Raw genomic sequence first — 24360 nt, 5'->3', positions numbered from 1 at the left:
CACTATTATTCTACAATGTAGAAAATATCTGGTTTGCGCTTAGGAAAAATATAAAATAAATCATGAGAAGGTGTGTCTAAACTTTCACTGGTACTGTATATGCAGAAGCACACACTGAAATACCCACACCCACCCACCCACCCAAAAGACACTTCCGCAAATATGTATACAAGATACAAACAAACAAGTAAAGGCTAATATAAGAGTGCATTCGGAACCTATTCAGACCACTTCACTTTTTCCATATTTTTCGACGTGAGAGCCTTATTGTAAAATGGATAAAATCATTTTTTTCAATGGAAACAGGATGCACCTGAGCTCAATACCGAGTCTCATACAAAGGGTCTTAATACTGATGTAAATAAGGAATTTCTGTTTTTTGCAACAATTTTTAAAAACCTGTTTTGCTTTGTCATTATGGGGTATTGTGTGTAGATTTTGATTTAATCAACTTTAGAACAATACTGTAACGTAACAAAATTAGCTACGTAAAATGGCGATCCTCCTGCGTACTTGCATCAACTTTCTAATTGTGGGGCTGCACACATCTGTATATTTTAGCTTCGCAACTATAGAGGATCGCCATTTTGCCTAGCTTATTGTAGTTACATACAGCGTAGGGTGTAAATTAAGGCTTAACACATTGACTGAAAAGCTCTTAACCTCTGTTGTGGCTGGGCATGTGTTAATATTACAGGCTGGGCCTGTGTTAATGTTGCAGGCTGGGCCTGTGTTAATGTTGCAGGCTGGGCCTGTGTTAATGTTGCAGGCTGGGCCTGTGTTAATGATGCAGGCTGGGCCTGTGTTAATGTTGCAGGCTGGGCCTGTGTTAATGATGCAGGCTGGGCCTGTGTTAATGTTAATGTTGCAGGCTGGGCCTGTGTTAATGTTGCAGGCTGGGCCTGTGTTAATGATGCAGGCTGGGCCTGTGTTAATGTTGCAGGCTGGGCCTGTGTTAATGATGCAGGCTGGGCCTGTGTTAATGTTGCAGGCTGGGCCTGTGTTAATGATGCAGGCTGGGCCTGCGTTAATGATGCAGGCTGGGCCTGTGTTAATGTTGCAGGCTGGGCCTGTGTTAATGTTACAGGCTGGGCCTGTGTTAATGATGCAGGCTGGGCCTGTGTTAATGATGCAGGCTGGGCCTGTGTTAATGTTGCTGGGCCTGTGTTAATGTTGCAGGCTGGGCCTAATGTTGCAGGCTGGGCCTGTGTTAATGATGCAGGCTGGGCCTGGCTGGGCCTGTGTTAATGATGCAGGCTGGGCCTGTGTTAATGATGCAGGCTGGGCCTGTGTTAATGATGCAGGCTGGGCCTGTGTTAATGATGCAGGCTGGGCCTGTGTTAATGATGCAGGCCTGTGTTAATGTTGCAGGCTGGGCCTGTGTTAATGATGCAGGCTGGGCCTGTGTTAATGATGCAGGCTGGGCCTGTGTTAATGATGCAGGCTGGGCCTGTGTTAATGTTGCAGGCTGGGCCTGTGTTAATGATGCAGGCTGGGCCTGTGTTAATGATGCAGGCTGGGTCTGTGTTAATGATGCAGGCTGGGCCTGTGTTAATGATGCAGGCTGGGTCTGTGTTAATGATGCAGGCTGGGTCTGTGTTAATGATGTAGGCTGCGCCTGTGTTAATGATGCAGGCTGGGTCTGTGTTAATGATGCAGGCTGGGCCTGTGTTAATGATGCAGGCTGGGTCTGTGTTAATGATGCAGGCTGGGTCTGTGTTAATGATGTAGGCTGGGCGTCTGATAATACAATACTTTAGCAGATGATTGAACGAACACAGTGATTATGCTAACATGTTGCACCTTGTACGTACACAGACAAACACACACGCACAAACGCACACACTCTCCCACATACATTATGCACAAGTGACATGTTAGACCAGAAAACATCTTAGTCAGTAGCAGGCTGGGCCTCTGTTAATAAAAGATCATGAGGATTTAGGGGATACATTTAACTAACATGAGTTGTTAAGTACACGCTTTTTAAAAAGACAAACACACCACACACACACACACACACACACACACACACACACACACACACACACACACACACACACACACACACACACACACACACACACACACACACACACACACACACACACACACACACACACACACACACACACACACACACACACTAACATGACTAGTAATGCTAGAATGATGCACATTGCACACCCACTCAGTACAAGTAACACATCCAGATAGAAAAACGTATCCTTTGGAGCAGGTTGGGCCTCTGTTAATTAAAATATGATTTTAATGTTAGCATGATGCAACTTGTACACACAAACAGGGCCGGCTCCAGGCATAAGTGTCAAAAGCGGTCACTTACGGCCTCAGGCCGCTAGCCTCCCCCACCCCCACCCTAACAACTCAGTCGGGGTCTCAACCCCCATTGATTTAGTTAGCCAACCAAATCTCGCCCAGGGCCCCCAACAGGCTAAAGCCGGTCCTGCACACAAACATCAAACACATTTTACAAGTGACACAATAGGTCAGAAAAGCTCTTGCCATCTGTAACACCATCTGCTAATGAAAATGATAGAATTTAAAAAACAGTTTTGTCCATTTGTAAAGCTAGCATGATGCAACTTATCCACACATACAGGTACACTTCCACATAACAGTATACGCACACATACAAGTAACACATTCAGCTAGAGAAGCACTTACCCTCTGCAGCAGGCTGGTTTTGGGTGATGAACTGAATAAGTAGTATTGCACCTTGTAAGCATTCACACACACACACACACACGCACGCACACACACACACACACACACACACACACACACACACACACACACACACACACACACACACACACACACACACACACACACACACACACACACACACACACACACACACACACACACGTACACACACACACACACACGTATACACACACACAAGCGTATACACACACACGTACACACACGTATACACACACACACACACACATTCCGTACAAGTGACATGTTAGGCCAGAAAAGCTCTTACCCTCTATAGCAGACCGGTCTTCTGCCAAGAAAATTAAGGGCTTTTAGAAGAGGCACTCTAGTAATTACTTAGTAAATATGGCATGATTTACACACACACACACCTGTTCATACAGAATGCTATCTTCATACATTGCATACACTCACATAAGTATCACATTCAGCCAGAAAAGCTCTTACCCGTTATAAATAAGAGGGTTTAAGGAACTGGACTTAAATGTTGAGTAGAGCTGCCTTACATGATGTAATATGAACTCACCCATACACATACACATAGTGTACACAGACACAACTAACACATTTAGCCAGAAAAGCTCTTACCCTCAGTAACAGATTCGACCACTGTCAATACAATGACAGAATTTCAGTAATATGAACTAGACTGTCTGTACCGAAGCTAGCATCAATGCAGTATGCATACAGATGTAAGTTCCTAATTTGACCACTCTTTTGTTGATCAGAATTTTCCTGCACAGTAGGAAATGCAAACTTGTCGTGCACTCAAGGTTTAAAAAGGCTTCCAAAGTTTATAATTTCCACTTTAAAACGTCAGACTTGATTTGCCTTAACGTAAAGTGTATCCCTACAAAATATATCCATGAATTATAATCAACATAATAATTCACATTTCCAGTTACTGCAGGATTATTTTCCTGCTGTAGCAATATGGCTCAAATTAAGAACCTACATGCACATATACACTCTCACATAAAGTACTCGTATACCCACAAGCAAATGCCTCCACCATCTCTCTGATGAACCGTAGATAACACACTGACTTCAACTTAATGCTGTGTGTTTTATACATTGAAGGACCATATTAAGCCAGAACAGCTCTTACCCTCTACAGCAGGTTCGCCTTCTGTTAGTAAAGATAAACAGGGCTATCAGGGAGGACGACTGGACTTCATTGTTGAATAGAGCTGACATGATGCACGGTGTGCACACTCACAATATATGCAAACTTACCGTGTATACACACAACAACCCATGTGCTCGTGCTGCATACACTAATTTATGTAATTCATTCAGCCACAAAAACTTTTCCCCTCTTCAGCAGGCTGGGCCTCTGCCACTAAAACGAGAGGATTTCAGTGTGGAGTAAGTGTGTAATAAAGGTGGTATACTGCAGTAGCAGACTCTCACAAACTCACACACTGAGTACAAGGAAATACACATCCGAAACGTTTCCTGAACAATCCTCCACGTATGTATGTATGTATACACTGTAACAAAAAGATGTTGATTCAACGTACAATTGTTTTTTGTTGTGAGTTTGTTGAGCAAACTCACAATCCTATTGCAGCTGGTTGTTTTACAAATGTACGTTGAACAGATTTTTTTTTTTACAGCACATAAAATAAAAAATAATAGACACACTCACACAGACCACACAACACACACCCCATACACACACGCACACCCAGATACACACACGCACCCAGAAACACACACTCCAGTGCTTGCCAAAATAACCCACATAACAAACATCACCTCAACATTAACATAGGTAGTCCTTACCAACTGATTGGTGACCTGTTATCTCAGGTAATAAAAACCCCCAGTAAGAATCAGAAGAATCATGACTAATATATCATTTAAATGAATATAGTCTGCTTTGTCAGGCATAAACCAGTAGGATATTGTGATAGGCGTGAATATAAACGTGTGAAGCCTAAGTTAAGTGTATTGGTGTTCTGTCTGATCAACACTGTCATGGTGCGTGGTGAGAATCATGCATGGCCACTCTCTGTCTCATCCCCACAGAAAGCTACTTCTGTGATTGGTCTTAGAAGCCTTACCATGATTCTCCGCTGGCTTCGCTGAGTGAGGGAAAACTGTTAACCGACATTACATTGGAATGATGAGGGGATGGTTATGCCCTACTGACTAACACAAACACACACAAAGGGACACAGGTTAACACACACACACACACACACACACACACACACACACACACACACACACACACACATGCCCTGTTCTCACCCTTATCTGTAAAAAAAAGAAGAAAAAAAGAAAAGAAAAATTGAATCAGACATTGATTTTAGTATAGGCCTAACCATTCATTGAAGTATTTCATGTATTTGTCATCCATTTGTTATGAGTGGACTCACCAGCAGGTGCTGCTGCAGTCTTATCTCTCTTGGCTGCTACAATTAAAGACAAACATATACAATAATGAATAACTAAGGTTAGATTCCAACCATACCATCTCGAAAACATCATGGACTACTAAACTTACAATATAGTTTGTTTTTTTTCATTTTTAATTTGACCCCCTTTTTCTCCCCAATTTCATGGTATCCAATTGTTAGTAGCTACTATCTTGTCTCACCGCTACAACTCCGAGTACGGGAGAGACGAAGGTCGAAAGTCATGCGTCCTCCGATACACAACCCAACCAAGCCGCACTGCTTCTTAACACAGCGCGCATCCAACCCAGAAGCCAGCCACACCAATGTGTCGGTGGAAACACTGTGTACCTGGCAACCCGGTCGCGGCTGGTTACAACAGAGCCTGGGCGCGAACCCAGAGTCTCAGCTGGCACAGCTGGCACTGCAGTACAGCGCCCTTAACCACTGCACCACCCGGGAGGCCAACTTACAATAGTTAAGATAATATAAAATAATCACCACTGTGAATTACCAATATTTGACTTCACACTGTGCAAACATGCATACATACAAACATTCACAACTTATTTGAATGCATGTGTATTATGTAGAAGTCTAGATATGCATAATCCACGCATGCACACAGCACTGTAGTGTAAATTCAGAATGTTGATACATGAATGCATTCCCATGTACATTGTACATACAATATTATACCGGTACGTAGACACATCACATAAGTTCATACGATAAACAAATACATATTCTAATGTAACCACAGAGGAGTTGCACATTCACTCAACCTTGCTTTGTGCAGTTCTTACCAATTCCTTCCGGCTCTGCCTCTGGCAAAGAAAGAGTATTGGAATTGGAGTCAATGTAAGTACACTGTATATAGAGAAAGGTTGGCATTCATTGGGATAACTCATGTACTGGAGGCAGCTCTGCCGTGTAGTTACTCGCTGGCACAGCCACAAAATCATAAAATAATTAACCCTAACATTAACCACACTGCTAACCTTACGCCTAACCCTAACCTTAAATGTATTTTTACAATATATAGCTAATTTTGACTTTGCTGGCCCATCTAGTGGATATCACTCAATTATGCCTCCAGGAAAAGATTCATCCCAATAAACATCAACATGTAATAGAAACAGTTGCTACTTTGTGTATGTTCTTGATAGAGATGGGACGTTTTAAAGAGAAAATCATTTTTATTTTTATTTCACCAGATAGGCTAGTTGAGAACAAGTTCTCATTTACAACTGCGACCTGGCCAAGATAAAGCAAAACAGTGCGACACAAACAACAACACAGAGTTACACATGGAATAAACAAACATACAGTCAATAATACAATAGAAAAAGTCTATATACAGTGTGTGCAAATGAGGTAGGATAAGGGAGGTAAGGCAATAAATAGGCCATAGTGGTGAAATAATTACAATATTGCAATTAAACACCGGAGTGATAGATGAGCAGAAGATGAATGTGCAAGTACAGACACGGGTGCAAAGGAGCAAAATAAATCAAATAAATAACAGTATGGGGATGCGGTAGTTGGATGGGCTATTTACAGATGGGCTATGTACAGGTGCAGTGATCTGTGAGCTGCTCTGACAGCTGGTGCTTAAAGTTAGTGAGGGAGATATGAGTCTCCAGCTTCAGTGATTTTTGCAGTTCGTTCCAGTCATTGGCAGCAGAGAAATGGAAGGAAAGGCGGCCAAAGGAGGAATTGGCTTTGGGGGGTGACCAGTGAAATATACCTGCTGGAGCGCGTGCTATGAGTTGGTGCTGCTATGGTGACCAGTGAGCTGAGATAAGGCGGGGCTTTACCTAGTAAAGACTTATAGATGACCTGGAGCCAGTGGGTTTGGCGATAAATATGAAGCGAGGGCCAGCCAACGAGAGCATACAGGTCGCAGTGGTGGGTAGTATATGGGGCTTTGGTGACAAAACGGATGGCACTGTGATAGACTGCATCCAATTTGCTGAGTAGAGTGTTGGAGGCTATTTTATATAGTCAGTTTCTGAAAAATATCAAAGAACGCAGCCTCAAGACTAAGATGCTTTTGATAGGGTTTAAGACCATCAAAGTACGGATATCTGAGATAAACAATACCTCCACAAGGGTGCCTAATGTATGTAGAGATTAGAGACTTAGTTACAGAAAAATGAACTGAACCACACAGTAATGGTAATGATCTCTGGCTCAAACTCTGGCTGGACACATGGATCTGCCATCCAAAGCTATAATTTGTACAGACAGTGTCCTTGTTCAGAGCACCTGTTAAAGTGATAACATAAATAGTCTCAGTCCCTTGGGATTTGTAGTGAGCTAAATCCATTAAACTACCCAACCACAGAATGTAGAGCATGAACCAAGTCTCCCGAACCATCTCCATCTGATCAATCACAACTGACTTTTCAGAACTATTGTCCCATAAGTATAACGAACTGCGATTCTGAGATTTCAGCCTTGGCCTTGACACTCTGGTTGTGCTGAATGACCCTGGCTCTGTTCTCAGTGTTGGCATACTGAGCAGCTGACACGTCTATTTTTGAAAAGGTTTGTTTTTCAGGCAGCAATATGTTAGCGTTCTCAGCACATCTAGTTTTATCCCTGGCAACACCCACTGTCTTAGGTCTCGGGGGGTCTTTGACACGCAGGGCATTAAATGCCTTATTTAGCCCAGGTTCTGAGCCTTTTTTTTAGCAGGCCCAGTCCATAGATGGAAGGTAAGTGGGTCAGTGAAGTTCTGATGCTCCATTTGCTGCTCAGTCCACTATTGTTGACTGGGATGGGTGTTATGCACCATTGAGCACATGGCTAAGCTGGCACAAAGCATTTGTTTAACCACCCATCATGATATTGTTAAAGGACACAGGATGAGTGGCTGTTGTGAAGCACAGGAGAAATATGGAACATGTAGTGACTATCAGCAATCAAAATGACAAATCCTGTCCCTATACTACAGTATGTTCCAGGACGGTGGTTACCAGTCAAATGCCCTGTTCAGATTCCCAGGAAAATGTATGATAGCAGAAATTGATAGATGAGACCATCCCTAGATTCCATTGCTAAATAAGATGCCTTAGGATACTATAAAAACAGGCCGGAATTTGACAAGTGATTGTCTTTGGTTAGACCAACACGCAACCCCTTCTCTCCTTCAGCCCAGTTTGGCCAAGGCTTCTCTCTGGTTACGACCTGTCAGCACTCTCTCTATCACAGGCCAGCTCAGTGTCTGTCTGTCTGTCTGTCTGTCTGTCTGTCTGTCTGTCTATCTGCCGTACTCATACCAAAAGTTCTAAGTACAGCGTTAAGTCAGAGAGAGAGAGAGAGAGAGAGAGAGAGAGAGAGAGACAGACAGACAGACAGACAGACAGACAGACAGACAGACAGACAGACAGACAGACAGAGAGAAAAGATGAGCGAGAGAAAATAAGAGAGTGAGAAATGAGAGAAAGTGTGAAGGAGCTAGAGGGAGAGGTAAATGAGAAAGGCCATCAGGGGTCAGATATGGTGAGAAGTGTTCAGTTTGAGGGCTCGAGGGTCAGCTCCATCAGATTTGGTCATGGGAGAGATGGACACCATGGTGTATATTTAACAAATATCCTGTGAGATAGTTAATGAATCCGTGTTTGATTTCCTCAATTTCTCTACCCAAGCTGCCCCATCACTGTTAAGCCTTCCTTTAAATATATACTGAACAAAAATATAAATGCAACATATAAAGTGTTGGTCCCATGTTTCACGAGTTGGAATAAAAGATCCCAGAAATGTGTTCCATATGCACAAAAAGATTATATATCTCCAATTTTGTGCACAAATCAGCCAAGATGATCCATCCACCTGACAGGTGTGGCATATCAAGAAGCTGATTAAATGGCATGATCATTACACAGGGGCACCTTGTGCTGGGGACAATAAAAAGCCCCTCTAAAATGTGCAGTTTTGTCACACAACACAATGCCACAGATCTCGCTTTGAGGGAGCATGCAATTGGAATGCTGACTGCAGGAATGTCCACCAGAGCCGTTGCTAGAGAATTGAATTTTAATTTCTCTACCATAAGCCGCATCCAACGTCATTGTAGAGAATTTGTCAGTACGTCCAACCAGCCTCACAACCGCAGACATGTATGGTGTCGTGTGGGCGAGCAGTTTGCTGATGTCAATATTGTGAACAGAGAGCCCCATGGTGGTGGTGGGGTTATGGTATGGGCAGGCATAAGCTATGGACAATGAACACAATTGCGTTTTATCAACGGCAATTTGAATGCACATAGATACCATGACGAGATCCTGAGGCCCACTGTCGTGTCATTAAAGTGGTGGAAAAAGTACCCAATTGTCATACTTAAGTAAAGATACCTTAATAGAAATTGTAAAAAAGTGAAAGTCACCGAGTAAAATACTACTTGAGTAAAAGTCTGAAAGTATTTGGTTTTAAATATACTTAAGTGTCAAAAGTAAATGTAAATGCTAAAATATAGGTAAAAGTACACATCATTTCAAATTCCGTATATTAAGCAAACCAGATGGCGCCATTTTCTTGTTTTTATTTTATTTACGGATAGCCAGGGGTACACTCCAACACTCAGACATCATTTACAAACGAAGCATGTGTGTTTAGTGAGTCCACCAGATCAGAGGCGGTAGGGATGACCAGGGATATTCTCTTGACAATTGTGTGAATTGGAACCTTTTCCTGTCCTGCTAAGCATTCAAAATGTAACGAGTACTTTTGGGTGTCAGGGAGTAAAAAGTAAAAAGTTAATTATTTTCTTTAGGAATGTAGTGAAGTAAAAGTATATGTTGTCAAAAATATAAATAGTAAAGTAGGGTACAGATACCCCAAAAAACGACTTAAGTAGTACTTGAAAGTATTTTTACACCACTGTGTCATTCATCGCCATCACCTCATGTTTCAGGATGACAATGCACAGCCCCATGTCCCAAGGATCTGTACACAATTCCTGAAAGCTGAAAATGTCCCAGTTCTTCCATGGCCTGCATACTCACCAGACATGTCACCCATTGAGCACGTTTGGGATTCTCTGGATCGACGTGTACGACAGCGTGTTCCAATTCCTGCCAATATCCAGCAACTTTTCACAGCCATTGAAGAGGACTGGGACAACATTCCACAGGTCACAATCAACAGCCTGATCAACTCTATGCGAAGGAAATGTGTTGCGCTGCATGAGGCAAATGGTGTGACCAACAGATACTGACTGGTTTTCTGATCAATGCCCCTACCTTTTTTAAGGTAGCTGTGACCAACAGATGCATATCTGTTTTCCCAGTCATGTGAAATCCATAGATTAGGGCCTAATGAGTTTATTTCAACTGACTGATTTCCTTATATGAACTTTAACTCAGTAACATCTTTGAAATTGTTGCCTGTTGCGTTAATATTTTTGTTCAGTATGTATTCATGCCTCAGCCTCAATGCTCTGAAAAGTGGTGCTTCATCTTTTTGGGAAAAATCCATCATATTATCATCATCATTTGAGGTTTACAGATTAAAATCAGGGACAAATCACAATGCAAGTTCTTTACCATTCAATAAGAAATGGAAATGCACAATTCCTATATATATATATATATATATATATATATATATATATATACAGTGGGGCAAAAAAGTATTTAGTCATCCACCAATTGTGCAAGTTCTCACACTTAAAAATATGAAAGAGGCCTGTAATTTTCATCATAGGTACACTTCAACTATGAAAGACAAAATTAGAAAAAAAATCCAGAAAATCACATTGTAGGATTTTTTTATGAATTTATTTGCAAATTATGGTGGAAAATAAGTATTTGGTCACCTACAAACAAGCAATATTTCTAGCTCTCACATACCTGTAACTTCTTCTTTAAGAGGCTCTTCTGTCCTCCACTCATTACCTATATTAATGACACCTGTTTGAACTTGTTATCAGTATAAAGACACCTGTCCACAACCTCAAACAGTCACACTCCAAACTCCACTATAGCCAAGACCAAAGAGCTGTCAAAGGACACCAGAAACAAAATTGTAGACCTGCACCAGGCTGGGAAGACTGAATCTGCAATAGGTAAGCAGCTTGGTCTGAAGAAATCAACTGTGGGAGCAATTATTAGGAAATGGAAGACATACAAGACCACTGATAATCTCCCTCGATCTGGGGCTCCACGCAAGATTTCACCCTGTAGGCGTCAAAATGATCACAAGAACGGTGAGCAAAAATCCCAGAACCACATGGGGGGACCTAGTGAATGACCTGCAGAGAGCTGGGACCAAAGTAACAAAGCCTACCATCAGTAACACACTACGCCACCAGGGACTCAAATCCTGCAGTGCCAGATGTGTCCCCCTGCTTAAGCCAGTACATGTCCAGGCCCGTCTGAAGTTTGCTAGAGAGCATTTGGATGATCCAGAAAAAGATTGGGAGAATGTCAAATGGTCAGATGAAACCAAAATAGAACTTTTTGGTAAAAACTCAACTTGTCGTGTTTGGAGGACAAAGAATGCTGAGTTGCATCCAAAGAACACCATACCTACTGTGAAGCATATGGGGGTGGAAACATCATGCTTTGGGGCTGTTTTTCTGCAAAGGGACCAGGACGACTGATCCGTGTAAAGGAAGGAATGAATGGGGCCATGTATCATGAGATTTTGAGTGAAAACCTCCTTCCATCAGCAAGGGCAATGAAGATGAAACGTGGCTGGGTCTTTCAGCATGACAATGATCCCAAACACACCGCCCGGGCAACGAAGGAGTGGCTTCGTAAGAAGCATTAAGGTCCTGGAGTGGCCTAGCCAGTCTCCAGATCTCAACCCCATAGAAAATCTTTGGAGGGAGTTAAAAGTCCGTGTTGCCCAGCAACAGCCCCAAAACATCACTGCTCTAGAGGCTATCTGCATGGAGGAATGGGCCAAAATACCAGCAAGTGTGTGAAAACCTTGTGAAGACTTACAGAAAACATTTGACCTCTGTCATTGCCAACAAAGGGTATATAACAACGTATTGAGATAAACTTTTGTTATTGACCAAATACTACAATGTGATTTTCTGGATTTTTTTCCTCATTTTGTCTGTCATAGTTGAAGTGTACCTATGATGAAAATTACAGGCCTCTCTCATCTTTTTAAGTGGGAGAACTTGCACAATTGGTGGCTGACTAAATACTTTTTTTGCCCCACTGTATATATATATATATATATATGCTCTCTCCCCCTCTACTTCCCCCTCTCTCTCGCTCTCTCTCTCTTTTTGAAGGGTAACCTCTGTGGAATGTTCTTAATCTCTCTTGACATTTCCCCCTCTTCCTCTCTGTGTGCTTCTCCTCCCTCAGATACAGTAGTAGTATGCCATAGACAGTCTACTGCCACATGTGGCCTCATTTTATACATCACTTTCAAAGGCTTAATCTTTGAAGTGTTCGCTAATTTCATCACTGACCCAGGTCACAATGTATATACATTAGCAAGAGTTGTCTTAAAGAGTTGAATCTGTGATATCTTGAAAAGAACATATGTTTGTTTTATACTACCATTAGAGTTATATATTTTAGCCTTGCGGTAATGCATCTACAGTATGCTTGGTGAGGATTCCTTTTCCTAAGCCAATGTTAGAGAGCTTCTGAAATACCTGCCTATAGGCTCTTTAATGTAGGGGCTGACGCTGGAGTAGAGAAGCAGGTACGGGGAGTTGAACATTTTAATGAGGAACAGACATGGAACAATACAGGAACAGCGTCAGCACACGGGGGGGGGCACACAATAACATACAAAAAATAATCCTGAACCAGGGAACAGAGCTTGGGACAGACATATATAAGGGAGGTAATGACACAGGTGATTGAGTCCAGGTGAGTCCAATAATTGCTGATGCGCATGAAAGGGGAAGGCAGGCGTGCGTAATGATGGTGGCAGGGAGGGGGAGAGGGAGCAGGCGTGACTCTTTAACACATCTACAACCATGAGTTAAAGGCAACATGTTGTGTTAATGGTGCTTGGTGACCCTCACAACAACAGAGATATCTACAACCTATAGACGTGTGACACACGTCTGACATACAGTGCATTCAGAAAGTATTCAGACCCCTTCCCTTCTTCCAAAGATGTTTAGGTTACAGCCTTATTCTAAAACATTTTCAATTGTTATTTTCTCCAATCAATGTACACACAATAACCCATAATGACAAAGCAAAAACAGGTTTTTCGAAATGTTTGCAAATGTATAAAAAAATACAAAAATAAGCACCTTTGGCAGCGATTACAGCCTCAAGTCTTCTTGGGTATGACGCTACAAGCTTGGCACACCTGTATTTGGGGAGTTTCTCCCATTCTTCTCTGAAGATCCTCTCAAGCTCTGTCAGGTTGGAAGGGGAGCATCACTGCACAGCTATTTTCAGGTTTCTCCAGAGATGTTTGATCAGGTTCAAGTCCGGGCTCTGGCTGGGCCACTCAAGGACATTCAGAGACTTGTCCCAAAGCCACTCCTGCGTTGTCTTGGCTGTGTGGTTAGGGTCGTTGTCCTGTTGGAAGGTAAACCTTCGCCCCAGTCTGAGGTCCTGTGTGCTCTGGAGCTGGTTTTAATCAAGGATCTCTCTGTACTTTGCTCCATTCATCTTTCCCTCGATCCAGACTAGTCTCCTAGTCCCTGCCACTGAAAAACATCTCCACAGCATGATGCTGCCACCACCATGCTTCACTGTAGTGAAGGTGCCAGGTTTCCTCAAGACCTGAAGCTTGGCATTCAGGCCAAAGAGTTCAGTCTTGGTTTCATCAGACCAGACAATATTGTTTACATTTACATTTCATTTACATTTAAGTCATTTAGCAGACGCTCTTATCCAGAGCGACTTACAAATTGGTGAATTCACCTTCTGACATCCAGTGGAACAGCCACTTTACAATAGTGCATCTAAATCATTAAGGGGGGGGTGGTGAGAAGGATTACTTATCCTATCCTAGGTATTCCTTGAAGAGGTGGGGTTTCAGGTGTCTCCGGAAGGTGGTGATTGACTCCGCTGTCCTGGCGTCGTGAGGGAGTTTGTTCCACCATTGGGGGCCAGAGCAGCGAACAGTTTTGACTGGGCTGAGCGGGAACTGTACTTCCTCAATGGTAGGGAGGCGAGCAGGCCAGAGGTGGATGAACGCAGTGCCCTTGCTTGGGTGTAGGGCCTGATCAGAGCCTGGAGGTACTGCGGTGCCGTTCCCCTCACAGCTCCGTAGGCAAGCACCATGGTCTTGTAGCGGATGCGAGCTTCAACTGGAAGCCAGTGGAGAGAGCGGAGGAGCGGGGTGACGTGAGAGAACTTGGGAAGGTTGAACACCAGACGGGCTGCGGCGTTCTGGATGAGTTGTAGGGGTTTAATGGCACAGGCAGGGAGCCCAGCCAACAGCGAGTTGCAGTAATCCAGACGGGAGATGACAAGTGCCTGTTTCTCATGGTTTGACTGTTCTTTAAGTGCCTTTTGGCAAACTCCAAGCAGGCTGTCGTGCCTTTTACTGAGGAGTGGCTTCCGCCTGGCCACTCTACCATAAAGGCCTGATTAGTGTCCTTGTAGAAGGTTATCCTATCTCCACAGAGGAACTCTGGAGCTCTGTCAGAGTGACCATCAGGTTCTTGGTCACCACCCTGACAAAGGTCCTTCCCCCTTGATTGCTCAGTTTAGCCGGGCGGCCAGCTCTAGGAAGAGTCTTGGTGGTTCCAAACTTCTTCCATTTAAGAATGATGGAGGCCACTGTGTTCTTGGGGACCTTCAATGCTGCAGAAATGTTTTGGTACCCTTTCCCAGATCTGTGCCTCGACACAATCCTGTCTCAGAGCTCTACGGACAATTCATTCGACCTCATAGCTTGGTTTTTGCTCTGACATGCACTGTCAACTGTGGGACCTTATATAGACAGGCTTTTCAAAATCATGTCCAATCAATTGAATTGACCACAGGTGGACTCCAATCAAGTTGAAGAAACATCTCAAGAATGATCAATAGAAACAGGATGGCGCCTGAGCTCATTTTCGAGTCTCATAGAAAAGGGTCTGAACACTTATCTAAATAAGGTATTTGTTTTTTATTTGTAATACATTTGCCAACATTTCTAAAAAACAGTTTTTGCTTTGTCATTATGGGCTATTGTGTGTAGATTGATTAGGAAAACAATTCATTTAATCAATTTTAAAATAAAGCTGTAACGTAACAAAATGTGGAAAAAGTCAAAGGGTCTGAATACTTTCCGAATGCACTGTACACGTCTCATTACTCATATGTGATGCTGCACACCCCAAAAAATCCTACATGTCAGTATGGGAGAGTGGGTTAAGTTGAGCCAAAGGGGTTTCTTCCATAATTTCATGGAAGAAACCACATGGTAAGTAAGTAAGCAAGTTAGGTCCAAACAGGTGATTTTCACCAAATCAAATTAATTTATTGTGTTAAGAGGTTTCATGATGCTTGTTTCTAAACCAAAGTAGATCATTTTAAGATTGTTCTATACATCAGCTGGGGTCTCTATAAACTTCAATATGAGGACCTAAACCTAACTGCTAACCCTAATGCCTAACCCTAACCTTAAAGCTCATTTTTTATTTTCATTAATTTTTTACGGTACAGACGATTTTGACTTTGCATCTGGCCCATCTCCTGGAAAAAGCTCAGTTCTGCATACGGGGCAAGATGAATGAAAATCAACGTCAACCTGCGTATAATGCAGGCATTTTCACATTTCATAAATATATATATATATCTATAGCACCAAGCGGGCATATTCACATTAGGACTCCCAAGGGGAGATTTATATTCAAAGGGTCTATTTATACCGCTGAGCGTGTGGTGGAGTATCAATGGTATTATTGGCATTTGGCGGGCATCTATGCTGGGGGCAGAGTGTGACTGATGGAGTTTCATCGTTTTATGATGAGGATGAAGAGAGTGATGCTTTTGGCAGCATGGGGGTACACTTAAGCCTCTGCTCTCTATATCGCTCCATCATTTGGCGGTTTTATTTGACAGTTCCGATGATATGAGTTATAGAAGTATATATGTCATAGTGTTTTCTGGACAAAGACAGAAAGGGGGAGCATATTCTAAGGAGTAGTAGTAGGGGGGTAGGGAAGGTGGCATGGTGGAGGGAGAGTAATGTAAGTTGAATGAATACCATAACATATATGCAGGCCTATATTGCTGGCATCAGGTCTTGCTATGAATAGCATTAATACCACTCTAATGTAGTATTTATTTGTGGTTGTAACTTGGCGGAGGTTGTGGTGGGTCTCAGCCAGGTGTATTTGTTTCCACTGTGCAGTAGTTGTGCTGTGTAATTGCTTCAGCTGTCTTTTAACATAGCATGTGTGGGCTATAGAAGTCACTGGGCTGGCAACTATAACTTCAACTGTTTAATGAACCAATTTCATGTTTTCCAACATGGCAACAGGAAGAGGTGGGAGGACATTTACTAGGGTACTACAGTACTGAGGTAAGCCTGTCAGGGAACATAGGAAGGGAGGGGAGAGAACCTGGGAGGGTAGTATATCACACTGTATTTTATCAGACAGTAATGATGATAAGAATTATAGCCTGTATGCATTCCTCAAGTGATGTCTCTCTCCGCTACCCCTCCCCCATCCTCTGGCACGAGTCTGGGGTGAAGGTCTATAGTGGAACAGTGGAGGAGAGAGGATGAGACGTGGTAATAATTGTAGAGAAGTAAAAGGAGAGAGAGGACAATACCAAATACTATTTGGTATTGTCGTAAATATGACCTAGTATTTTAGAACATCTTGTAAATAGAAAGCTTTCAACAAAAAACACTTTGGCACAGAGGAAAATGACACCTCTTTAGGGAAGTAGAATCTGCAGAATGGAATAAACGAGACCCCATCAATATCATCCCAAACTGTCCTCATCTTTTCCATTCATCTCCATTCATTACCATTCCCTCCGCATCTCTCTCCGTGCCTTACCAGAGGGCGCTTAAAATAGGTCTGGCTCAAAGCGCAGAAACAACATTTTACATCAGAGGACATTACCAAATACTACTGCCAGTGTTCCTATTGGCCACAGTGTTTATAAAGTCTTAGTTAATGACATATTGGGGCTTAACGGTTCACACTCTGATTGTGAACTCCTCTGGCTCTCTGTTGACTCTGCATCTGTCTGTAATCCATCAAGCCAGAGCTGCATACCTGGGGGGGTATGGTGAAGGCCCTGGTATGAGGTAATGCTATACTCACTGCCTCGGTTTCATGAGGGCAGGGTGTGGAAGAGGAGGCTCAGGAGACGTCATTCTTTCCCTGCCACTCTGTCCAGGCAGCAGGGCCCAGTCCAGAAGAAGGGGTGGAAAGGGGTGTGGGTAGAGGGGGTCAGTGGCAGTCAGTGCCATTTAAGATTAGGGAGGACGGTTCATTTTTTTAAGGGCCTTAATTCTATTACAGTATAGTGAATGACTGTCATTCATATTCCTTTCACCAAGCTCCGTGTAACAGCGATAGGTTTAGACTACAGCATGATACTTGAATTTGTCCTATACCAATCATGAGGTTGCTACATCCTAGCCTACAAAGTTTAACAGGTCAAGAGACAAATTGGTGTAATCAACGTGACAGACAGGGACACATTCAATACCCCATTGCACACTCTTGACTGCACCTAGCTGATCTAGGGTGTAATCATTAGTCCAAACAGTTTAAAAACAGTATGTTTTGCAACTAAAACAAGTTTTTATTGGATAAATACAGGTATGTCCATCCCGTTCAGTTCCGTTTGCTTCTGTTTTTTGTTTTTTTTCAATTTAAAGTTTTATTAAGTTCTTGTTTTTCAATCAACCAACAAAACACATTCCACATTCACAGATGTGACAGGCTTAAAAAAAGAAAAGGTAATAATAATACATTTGAAAAAAATACAATTAAAATGAAAGATTAATAAAAATAATAAGTGTTTTTATTTTATTTATTTATTTTCCTTGGTGCATATATATATATATATATATATACATACATACATACCCACACACACACATATATACACATATATACATATATATACACATACATACATACATACATACATACATACATACATACATACATACATACATACATACATACATACATACATACATACATACATACATACATACATACATACATACATACATACGCACACATACTCAAAAATAAAATTAAAATAAAAACACAAAAAAACATTTGCTTCTGTTTAAGAAACATTTTGCAACATAATTGGTGGAATGAATACACCCCTGATCACACATTTCACTTTCATAGCAGCCATACAAACAGCATCATCACATCTACGCGCTCTCCTCTGCTCACAGTTTCCCTTCACTTGAGGACTTCAGTGCACAACACAACAGCTGTCTGGACCAGGCGAAAAAACCTCTCCAAGCCAAACCTTCATACCATAAGTGCTACACACAGCCTGCATCGTTGTCACCATATTAGGTAACGTCAACATACACAACATTACCAAAAGTATGTGGACACCTGCTCGTCGAACATCTCATTCCAAAATCATCGGCATTAATATGGAGTTGGTCCCCCCTTTGCTGCTATAACAGCCTCCAGTCTTCTGGAAAGGCTTTCCACTAGATGTTGGAACATTGTTGCGGGGACTGCTTCCATTCAGCCACAAGAACATTAGTGAGGTTGGGCACTGATGTTGGGCGATTAGGTCATGCTGAAACAGGAATAGGCCCTCCCCAAACTGTTGACACACAGTTGGAAGCACATAATCATCTAGAATGTCATTGTATGCTGTAGCATTAAGATTTCTCTTCACTAAGGGACCTAGCCCGAACAATGGAAAACAGCTCCAGACCATTATTTCTCCTCCAACAAACGTTATAGTTGGCACTATGCATACGGGCAGGTAGCGTTGTCCTGACATCCACCAAACCCAGATTCGTCCATTCGACTGCCAGATGGTGAAGTGTGATTCATTATTCCAGACAACGTGTTTCCACTGTTCCTTAATGTTTTAAGAAATTCATTTGTTCAAAACTGTTCAACTATTGTCTTTCCCTTTGAGTCAATTACTCACCACATGTTATGCACTGCAGTGCTATAGCTTATACTTTCAGTTCTAGATTAATTCTCTGATCCATTGATTGGATCACTTTGAAATGTTTCACTATTTTTTATTTATTTAAATTCACTGAGTAGGATGGTCCTCCCCTTCCTCCTCTGAAGAGCCTCCACTTGAAGGGGTCATGAAACCCTAAACTTTCACTAATCAAATGGCCCCACCGCAAAACACGTTGGTGGGATATCATAACACTCTATTAGGGACATTTCCCTGCACCGGTCCACTGCTCCAGACCCCCAGGGAGGGGGGTGTAAAGATGCTGATCTTTCACTGCATTACAGCGAATAATTCATTGTGTTATTTTCGCTCCCCTGATGAAGGGAAGCAGCACCAACAAACAACTCTTCACCTGTTATCACCTCTCATATTGCCTGAGTGTAATTGATTCCATGATGTGTCTCACAATCATATACTGTATGTCCAAAACACAAGACATTCATGGCTAATCATTAATATCTCTGATAAAATATTCATATTTTCCACAACACTAGGTTGACCAAGCTTAGGTATTCCCTCTCTGGTATGCTCAATCCCCTTCCTCAGGCTAAGCACACAGGCTGCAGAACTATTCCTAATGCTGTTTATTGGGAAGCGTGCTTTCTCCATGTCCCAGTGGCTTCTTGAGTACCAGACAGTCATTATGGGGGAGGGGAGGCTCCGGGGCTGAGTTGAAGTTCAAAGGGGGGGGCAAGGATTGGGGTTGGTGGAAAAGTAAGGGAGTACAGTCTGAAGGATGGAATTAATGTGGTGACAGGAACACGATCTGCATGATGTCATGATGCTAGATTGGCAACACATGGCTGAGACATAAAGGAATTGGTGTTTAATTACTCTGAGCTGGCCAGGCAGGCAGTATAAACAGGAATAACAGTGGTGAAACGAAGGGTGTGTAAGGTAAGATGACAGAGTACAGTAAAAAAAAATGAAACATATAGTAAATACAGTATGCGATACTGTATGCCCTTTGAATACATTTACTGTATATAGTTAATAGTCTATGGTAAGGATCCAAACAGGCCACATTCATCGGTTAGCCCAATGAAAGAGTTCAGTAGAGGTGTAAGTGAAGTAGACAGGCAATCAGGATCAGATAGATTGAGCCTCTGAGGTGCAGAGAAGTGATGTGAAGAGGTCACACCTGACATGGCATAACCTCCTCCGACACTTCATCTCGTTCATCTTTCTCCCCTCATCTTATCGGTATGCTTTACTATGCTACTGCTCTACTCTGTTCTTCCACACTACACTCTTAGAAAAAAGAGTTTCAAAAGGGGTTTTCAGCTGTCCCCACATGTATAACCCTGTAGAAAGGGTTATACATGGAACCCAAAAGGGTTCTCCTATGGGGAAAGCCGAAGAACCCTTTTAGGTTCTAGACAGCACCTTTCTTTCTAAGAATGATTATTCTCCCTCCCTCCCTGTTTGAGTCTCTCAAATGTCATGTTGCCATGTGATTTACAGTGCCTTAAGGTCACTGTTGAAAAGAGACCATGACATATTGTAGATCCCCTCAGATAGACAAACATTACTACATACGGGCAATAAATTTCACTGACACTTATGGCAATGTTTTGCCGGAGCTGCAATGTCTCGGTCTTCACAACAACTAATTCCATGCATAAAAGACCTACGTATTGCTGGTGTTAATGCTGTCTGAATATAGGCCAACAATGTATAAGTCCTCACACTTGAACCCCTTTTCCCCCATATCAACTGTGTGGATCTATTACAGACATGGGAAGACTTTGTGGTGTAAAAGAGCACAGATCTGTGCAAATAATAACATGAACCTTATTATGATCTATAACCTCATTTTAACAGATATGTGCTATTTTCGATAGTGTCAAATAGATGGTTTGTAGATGTTCAGTAGATCAATTATCTATCAACAACATTTTAACTAACGAGCCACTCTAACCATAGACCTAACCTTAACCCTTATCATAATGCATATAATAATAAAAGTTCCAAACTAACTATTGAGACGAGATAGGCCTCTACCTTGCCACTGCCTGGACTCTCCACCATCACGAAAACAGACAGATTCTCACTATCTTTCCTGCCATCCACTTTCCTCTTTACCTCACTCTACCTTCATAATGAATGCAACCTATGTGAATTCAGATGATTTCATCACTTTGTCATGCTTATCGTAACATTTCCCAACAGATATGACAATAAACTTCATATATTACTACTGTGAACCCTATGGGGGTATAAAGTGAAAAACAACAACGTATCCCATTATCAACAACATACTACCAAACGTAGGGAACCAGCCTATGGGAGTCTGTCTCGGTCGATGACAGGAAGAACACTGACCAATATAGATACACAGACGTCCAAAAAGGACACTAGCTGTACAACAGTACTGAAGCTTATGATATGTAGGACCTGCTTACCTGGCTTCTTGGCTTCGGGCATAGCTGCAATAGTGTGTCTATCTCTTCCTCTGACTGTCTCCCTCCCTCCTTGTCTGTTAGTCTGCCTGCTTTTCCTTTTTATTCCCTCCTCCCTCTCCACTTCAGTCCCCCTCCCCAGGAAAAGCTGTCAGATGACACCCAGAGGGGATCCAGGAGCTCTGAGGAAAGAAGGAAGGGGTAGAGGGTGAGAAGGAAAGGAAGACAACATAGAGGTGAATGGGGGTTGGATGCAGTAATGAAGAGGACGACCCGGCTGGAAACTGTTAATTGGTTAACACGGTAGGGCAGGAGCCAGCGCATTAGCTAATTGATTGACACACCGACAAGCATTGATTGACAGGTTGATTGTCTGACTGTTCTCTATATCACTTTTGCCTGTCTAACGCAGGTTTATCCAACAAAATCAGTGGAGCCCCGACTGTTTAGTGAAGACATCAAAACTATGAAATAACATGTGGAATCATGTCATAACCAATTTTGTTTTCATCAAATCAAAATATATTTTAGGTTCTTCAAAGTAGCCACCCTTTGCGTTGATGACAGCTTTGCACACTCTTGGCATTCTCTCAACCAGCTTCAAGAGGGATGCTTTTCCAACAGTCTTGAAGGAGTTCCCACATATGCTGAGCACTTGTTGGCTGCTTTTCCTTCACTCTGCAGTCCAACTCATCCCCAACCATCTCAATTGGGTTGAGGTGGGGTGATTGTGGAGGCCAGGTCATCTGATGCAGCACTCCATCACTCTCCTTCTTGTTCAAATAGCCCTTACACAGCCTGGAGGGGTGTTTTGGGTCATTGTCCTGTTGAAAAAGAAATGGTAGGCCCACTAAGCGCAAACCAGATGGGATGCTGTATTGCTGCAGAATGCTGTGGTAGCCATGCTGGTTAAGTGTGCCTTGAATTCTAAATAAATCACTGTCGGTGTCACCAGCAAAAGTCCCCCACACCATCACACCTTCTCCTCCATGCTTCACGGTGGGAACCACACACGAGGAGATCATTCATTCACCTACTCTGCGTCTCACAAAGACACGGAGGTTGGAACCAAAAATCCAAAATTTGGCCTCATCAGACCAAAGAACAGATTTCCACCGGTCTAATGTAATTTGCTCGTGTTTCTTGGTCCGATTCACACAGTCTCCTTTGAACAGTTGATGTTGAGATGTGTCTGTTACTTGAACTCTGTGAAGCATTTATTTGGGTTGCAATCTGAGGTGTAGTTAACTCTAATAAACTTATCTTCTGCAGCAGAGGTAACTCTGGCTCTTCCTTTCCTGTGGCGGTCATCATGAGAGCCAGTTTCATCATAGCGCTTGATGGTTTTTGCAAATGCACTTGAAGAAACTTTCAAAGTTCTTGAAATGTTCTGGATTGACTGACCTTCATGTCTTAAATGATGATGGTCTGTCGTACACTTGTTAATTGAAATGCATTCCAGGTGACTACCTCATGAAGCTAGTTGAGAGAATGCCAAGAGTGTGCAAAGCTGTCATCAAGGCAAATGAGTGGCTACTTTGAAGAATCTCAAAGGTAAAATATATTTTGATATGTTTAGCACTTTTTGGGTTACTACATGATTCCATATGTATTATTTCATAGTTTTGATGTCTTCGCTATTATTCTACAAAATAGTAAAATAGTACAGATAAAGAATGCCCTTGGAATATTTTGTCACTTATTTTGAAAAGAATGTTATGCCACCGTATCTTACGGCAAAATAGATCTTCTGGATATCAGAACAGCGATCACTCACCTCGGATTAGACTAAGAGCTTCTGGATATCAGGACAGCGATCACTCACCTCAGATTAGACTAAGATTTTTTCTTCAACAAGCAGAACACACATGATATACTTCAGACTCCCAACAAAGCCAAAATCTCTGTCATTGGCAAGAGAAAGAGACGTAGGTACAGAGGACACAGAGCAGGGTGCCTCGTAAGGATCCGTCAAAGGAGAGTGGGAAATCTGCCTTTACTGTCAGTATTACTTGCAATCATTGGACAATAAATTAGATGAGGTACGATCACATCTTATGTTTCACCGAATCATGGGTGAATGACGACATGGATATTCAGCTAGCGGGATATACGCTGCACCGGCTAGATAGATCAGCACACACAGTAAAACGAGAGGGGAAGGTCTGTGCATATTTGTAAACAACAGTTGGTGCCCAAAATATAAGGAAGTCTCTTGATTTTGCTCGCCTGAATTAGATAATCTCATGATAAACTGTATTTGCCAAGAGAGTTTTCATCTATATTTTTTGTGGTTGTTTATTTACCACCACAGACGGATGCTGGCACTAAGACCGCACTCAGTCAGCTGTATAAGGAATTAAGAAAACAGGAAACCTCACACCCAGAGGCGGCGCTCCTAGTGGCAGGGGACTTTAATGCAGGGAAACTGAAATTAGTTTTACCTCATTTCTATCAGCATGTTAAATGCGCAACCAGAGGGAAAAAAATTCTAGATCATCTGTACTCCACACACAGAGACACATACAAAGCTCTCCCTTGCCCTCCATTTGGCAAATCTGACCACAATTATATCCTCCTGAATCCTGCTTATAAGCAAAAATTAAAGCAGGAAGCACCAGTGACTTGGTCAATAAAAAAGCGGTCAGATGAAGCAGATGCTAAACTATAGGACTGTTTTGCTATCACAGACTGGAATATGTTCCGGGATTCTTTTGA

At 42.4% G+C, this 24360-nt stretch overlaps 1 protein-coding gene across 1 annotated transcript in view; it reads right to left on the bottom strand.

The window, feature by feature from the left end:
* Positions 1–21708, bottom strand: part of LOC135554418 (myosin-binding protein C, fast-type-like) — a 51239-nt gene extending 29531 nt beyond the window's left edge. Inside the window, exon 1 of the mRNA XM_064986726.1 lies at positions 21646–21708. Within this exon, the coding sequence (XP_064842798.1) occupies positions 21646–21667 (22 nt within the window). The 5' untranslated portion in view covers positions 21668–21708. The remainder of the gene's footprint in view (positions 1–21645) is intronic.
* Between the last annotated feature and the right edge of the window lie 2652 nt (positions 21709–24360).

The sequence above is a fragment of the Oncorhynchus masou genome, chromosome 14, assembly GCF_036934945.1.
Source record: "Oncorhynchus masou masou isolate Uvic2021 chromosome 14, UVic_Omas_1.1, whole genome shotgun sequence".
NCBI classification, from domain to species: domain Eukaryota; kingdom Metazoa; phylum Chordata; class Actinopteri; order Salmoniformes; family Salmonidae; genus Oncorhynchus; species Oncorhynchus masou.
This window is presented reverse-complemented; position numbering and strand designations above follow the sequence as displayed.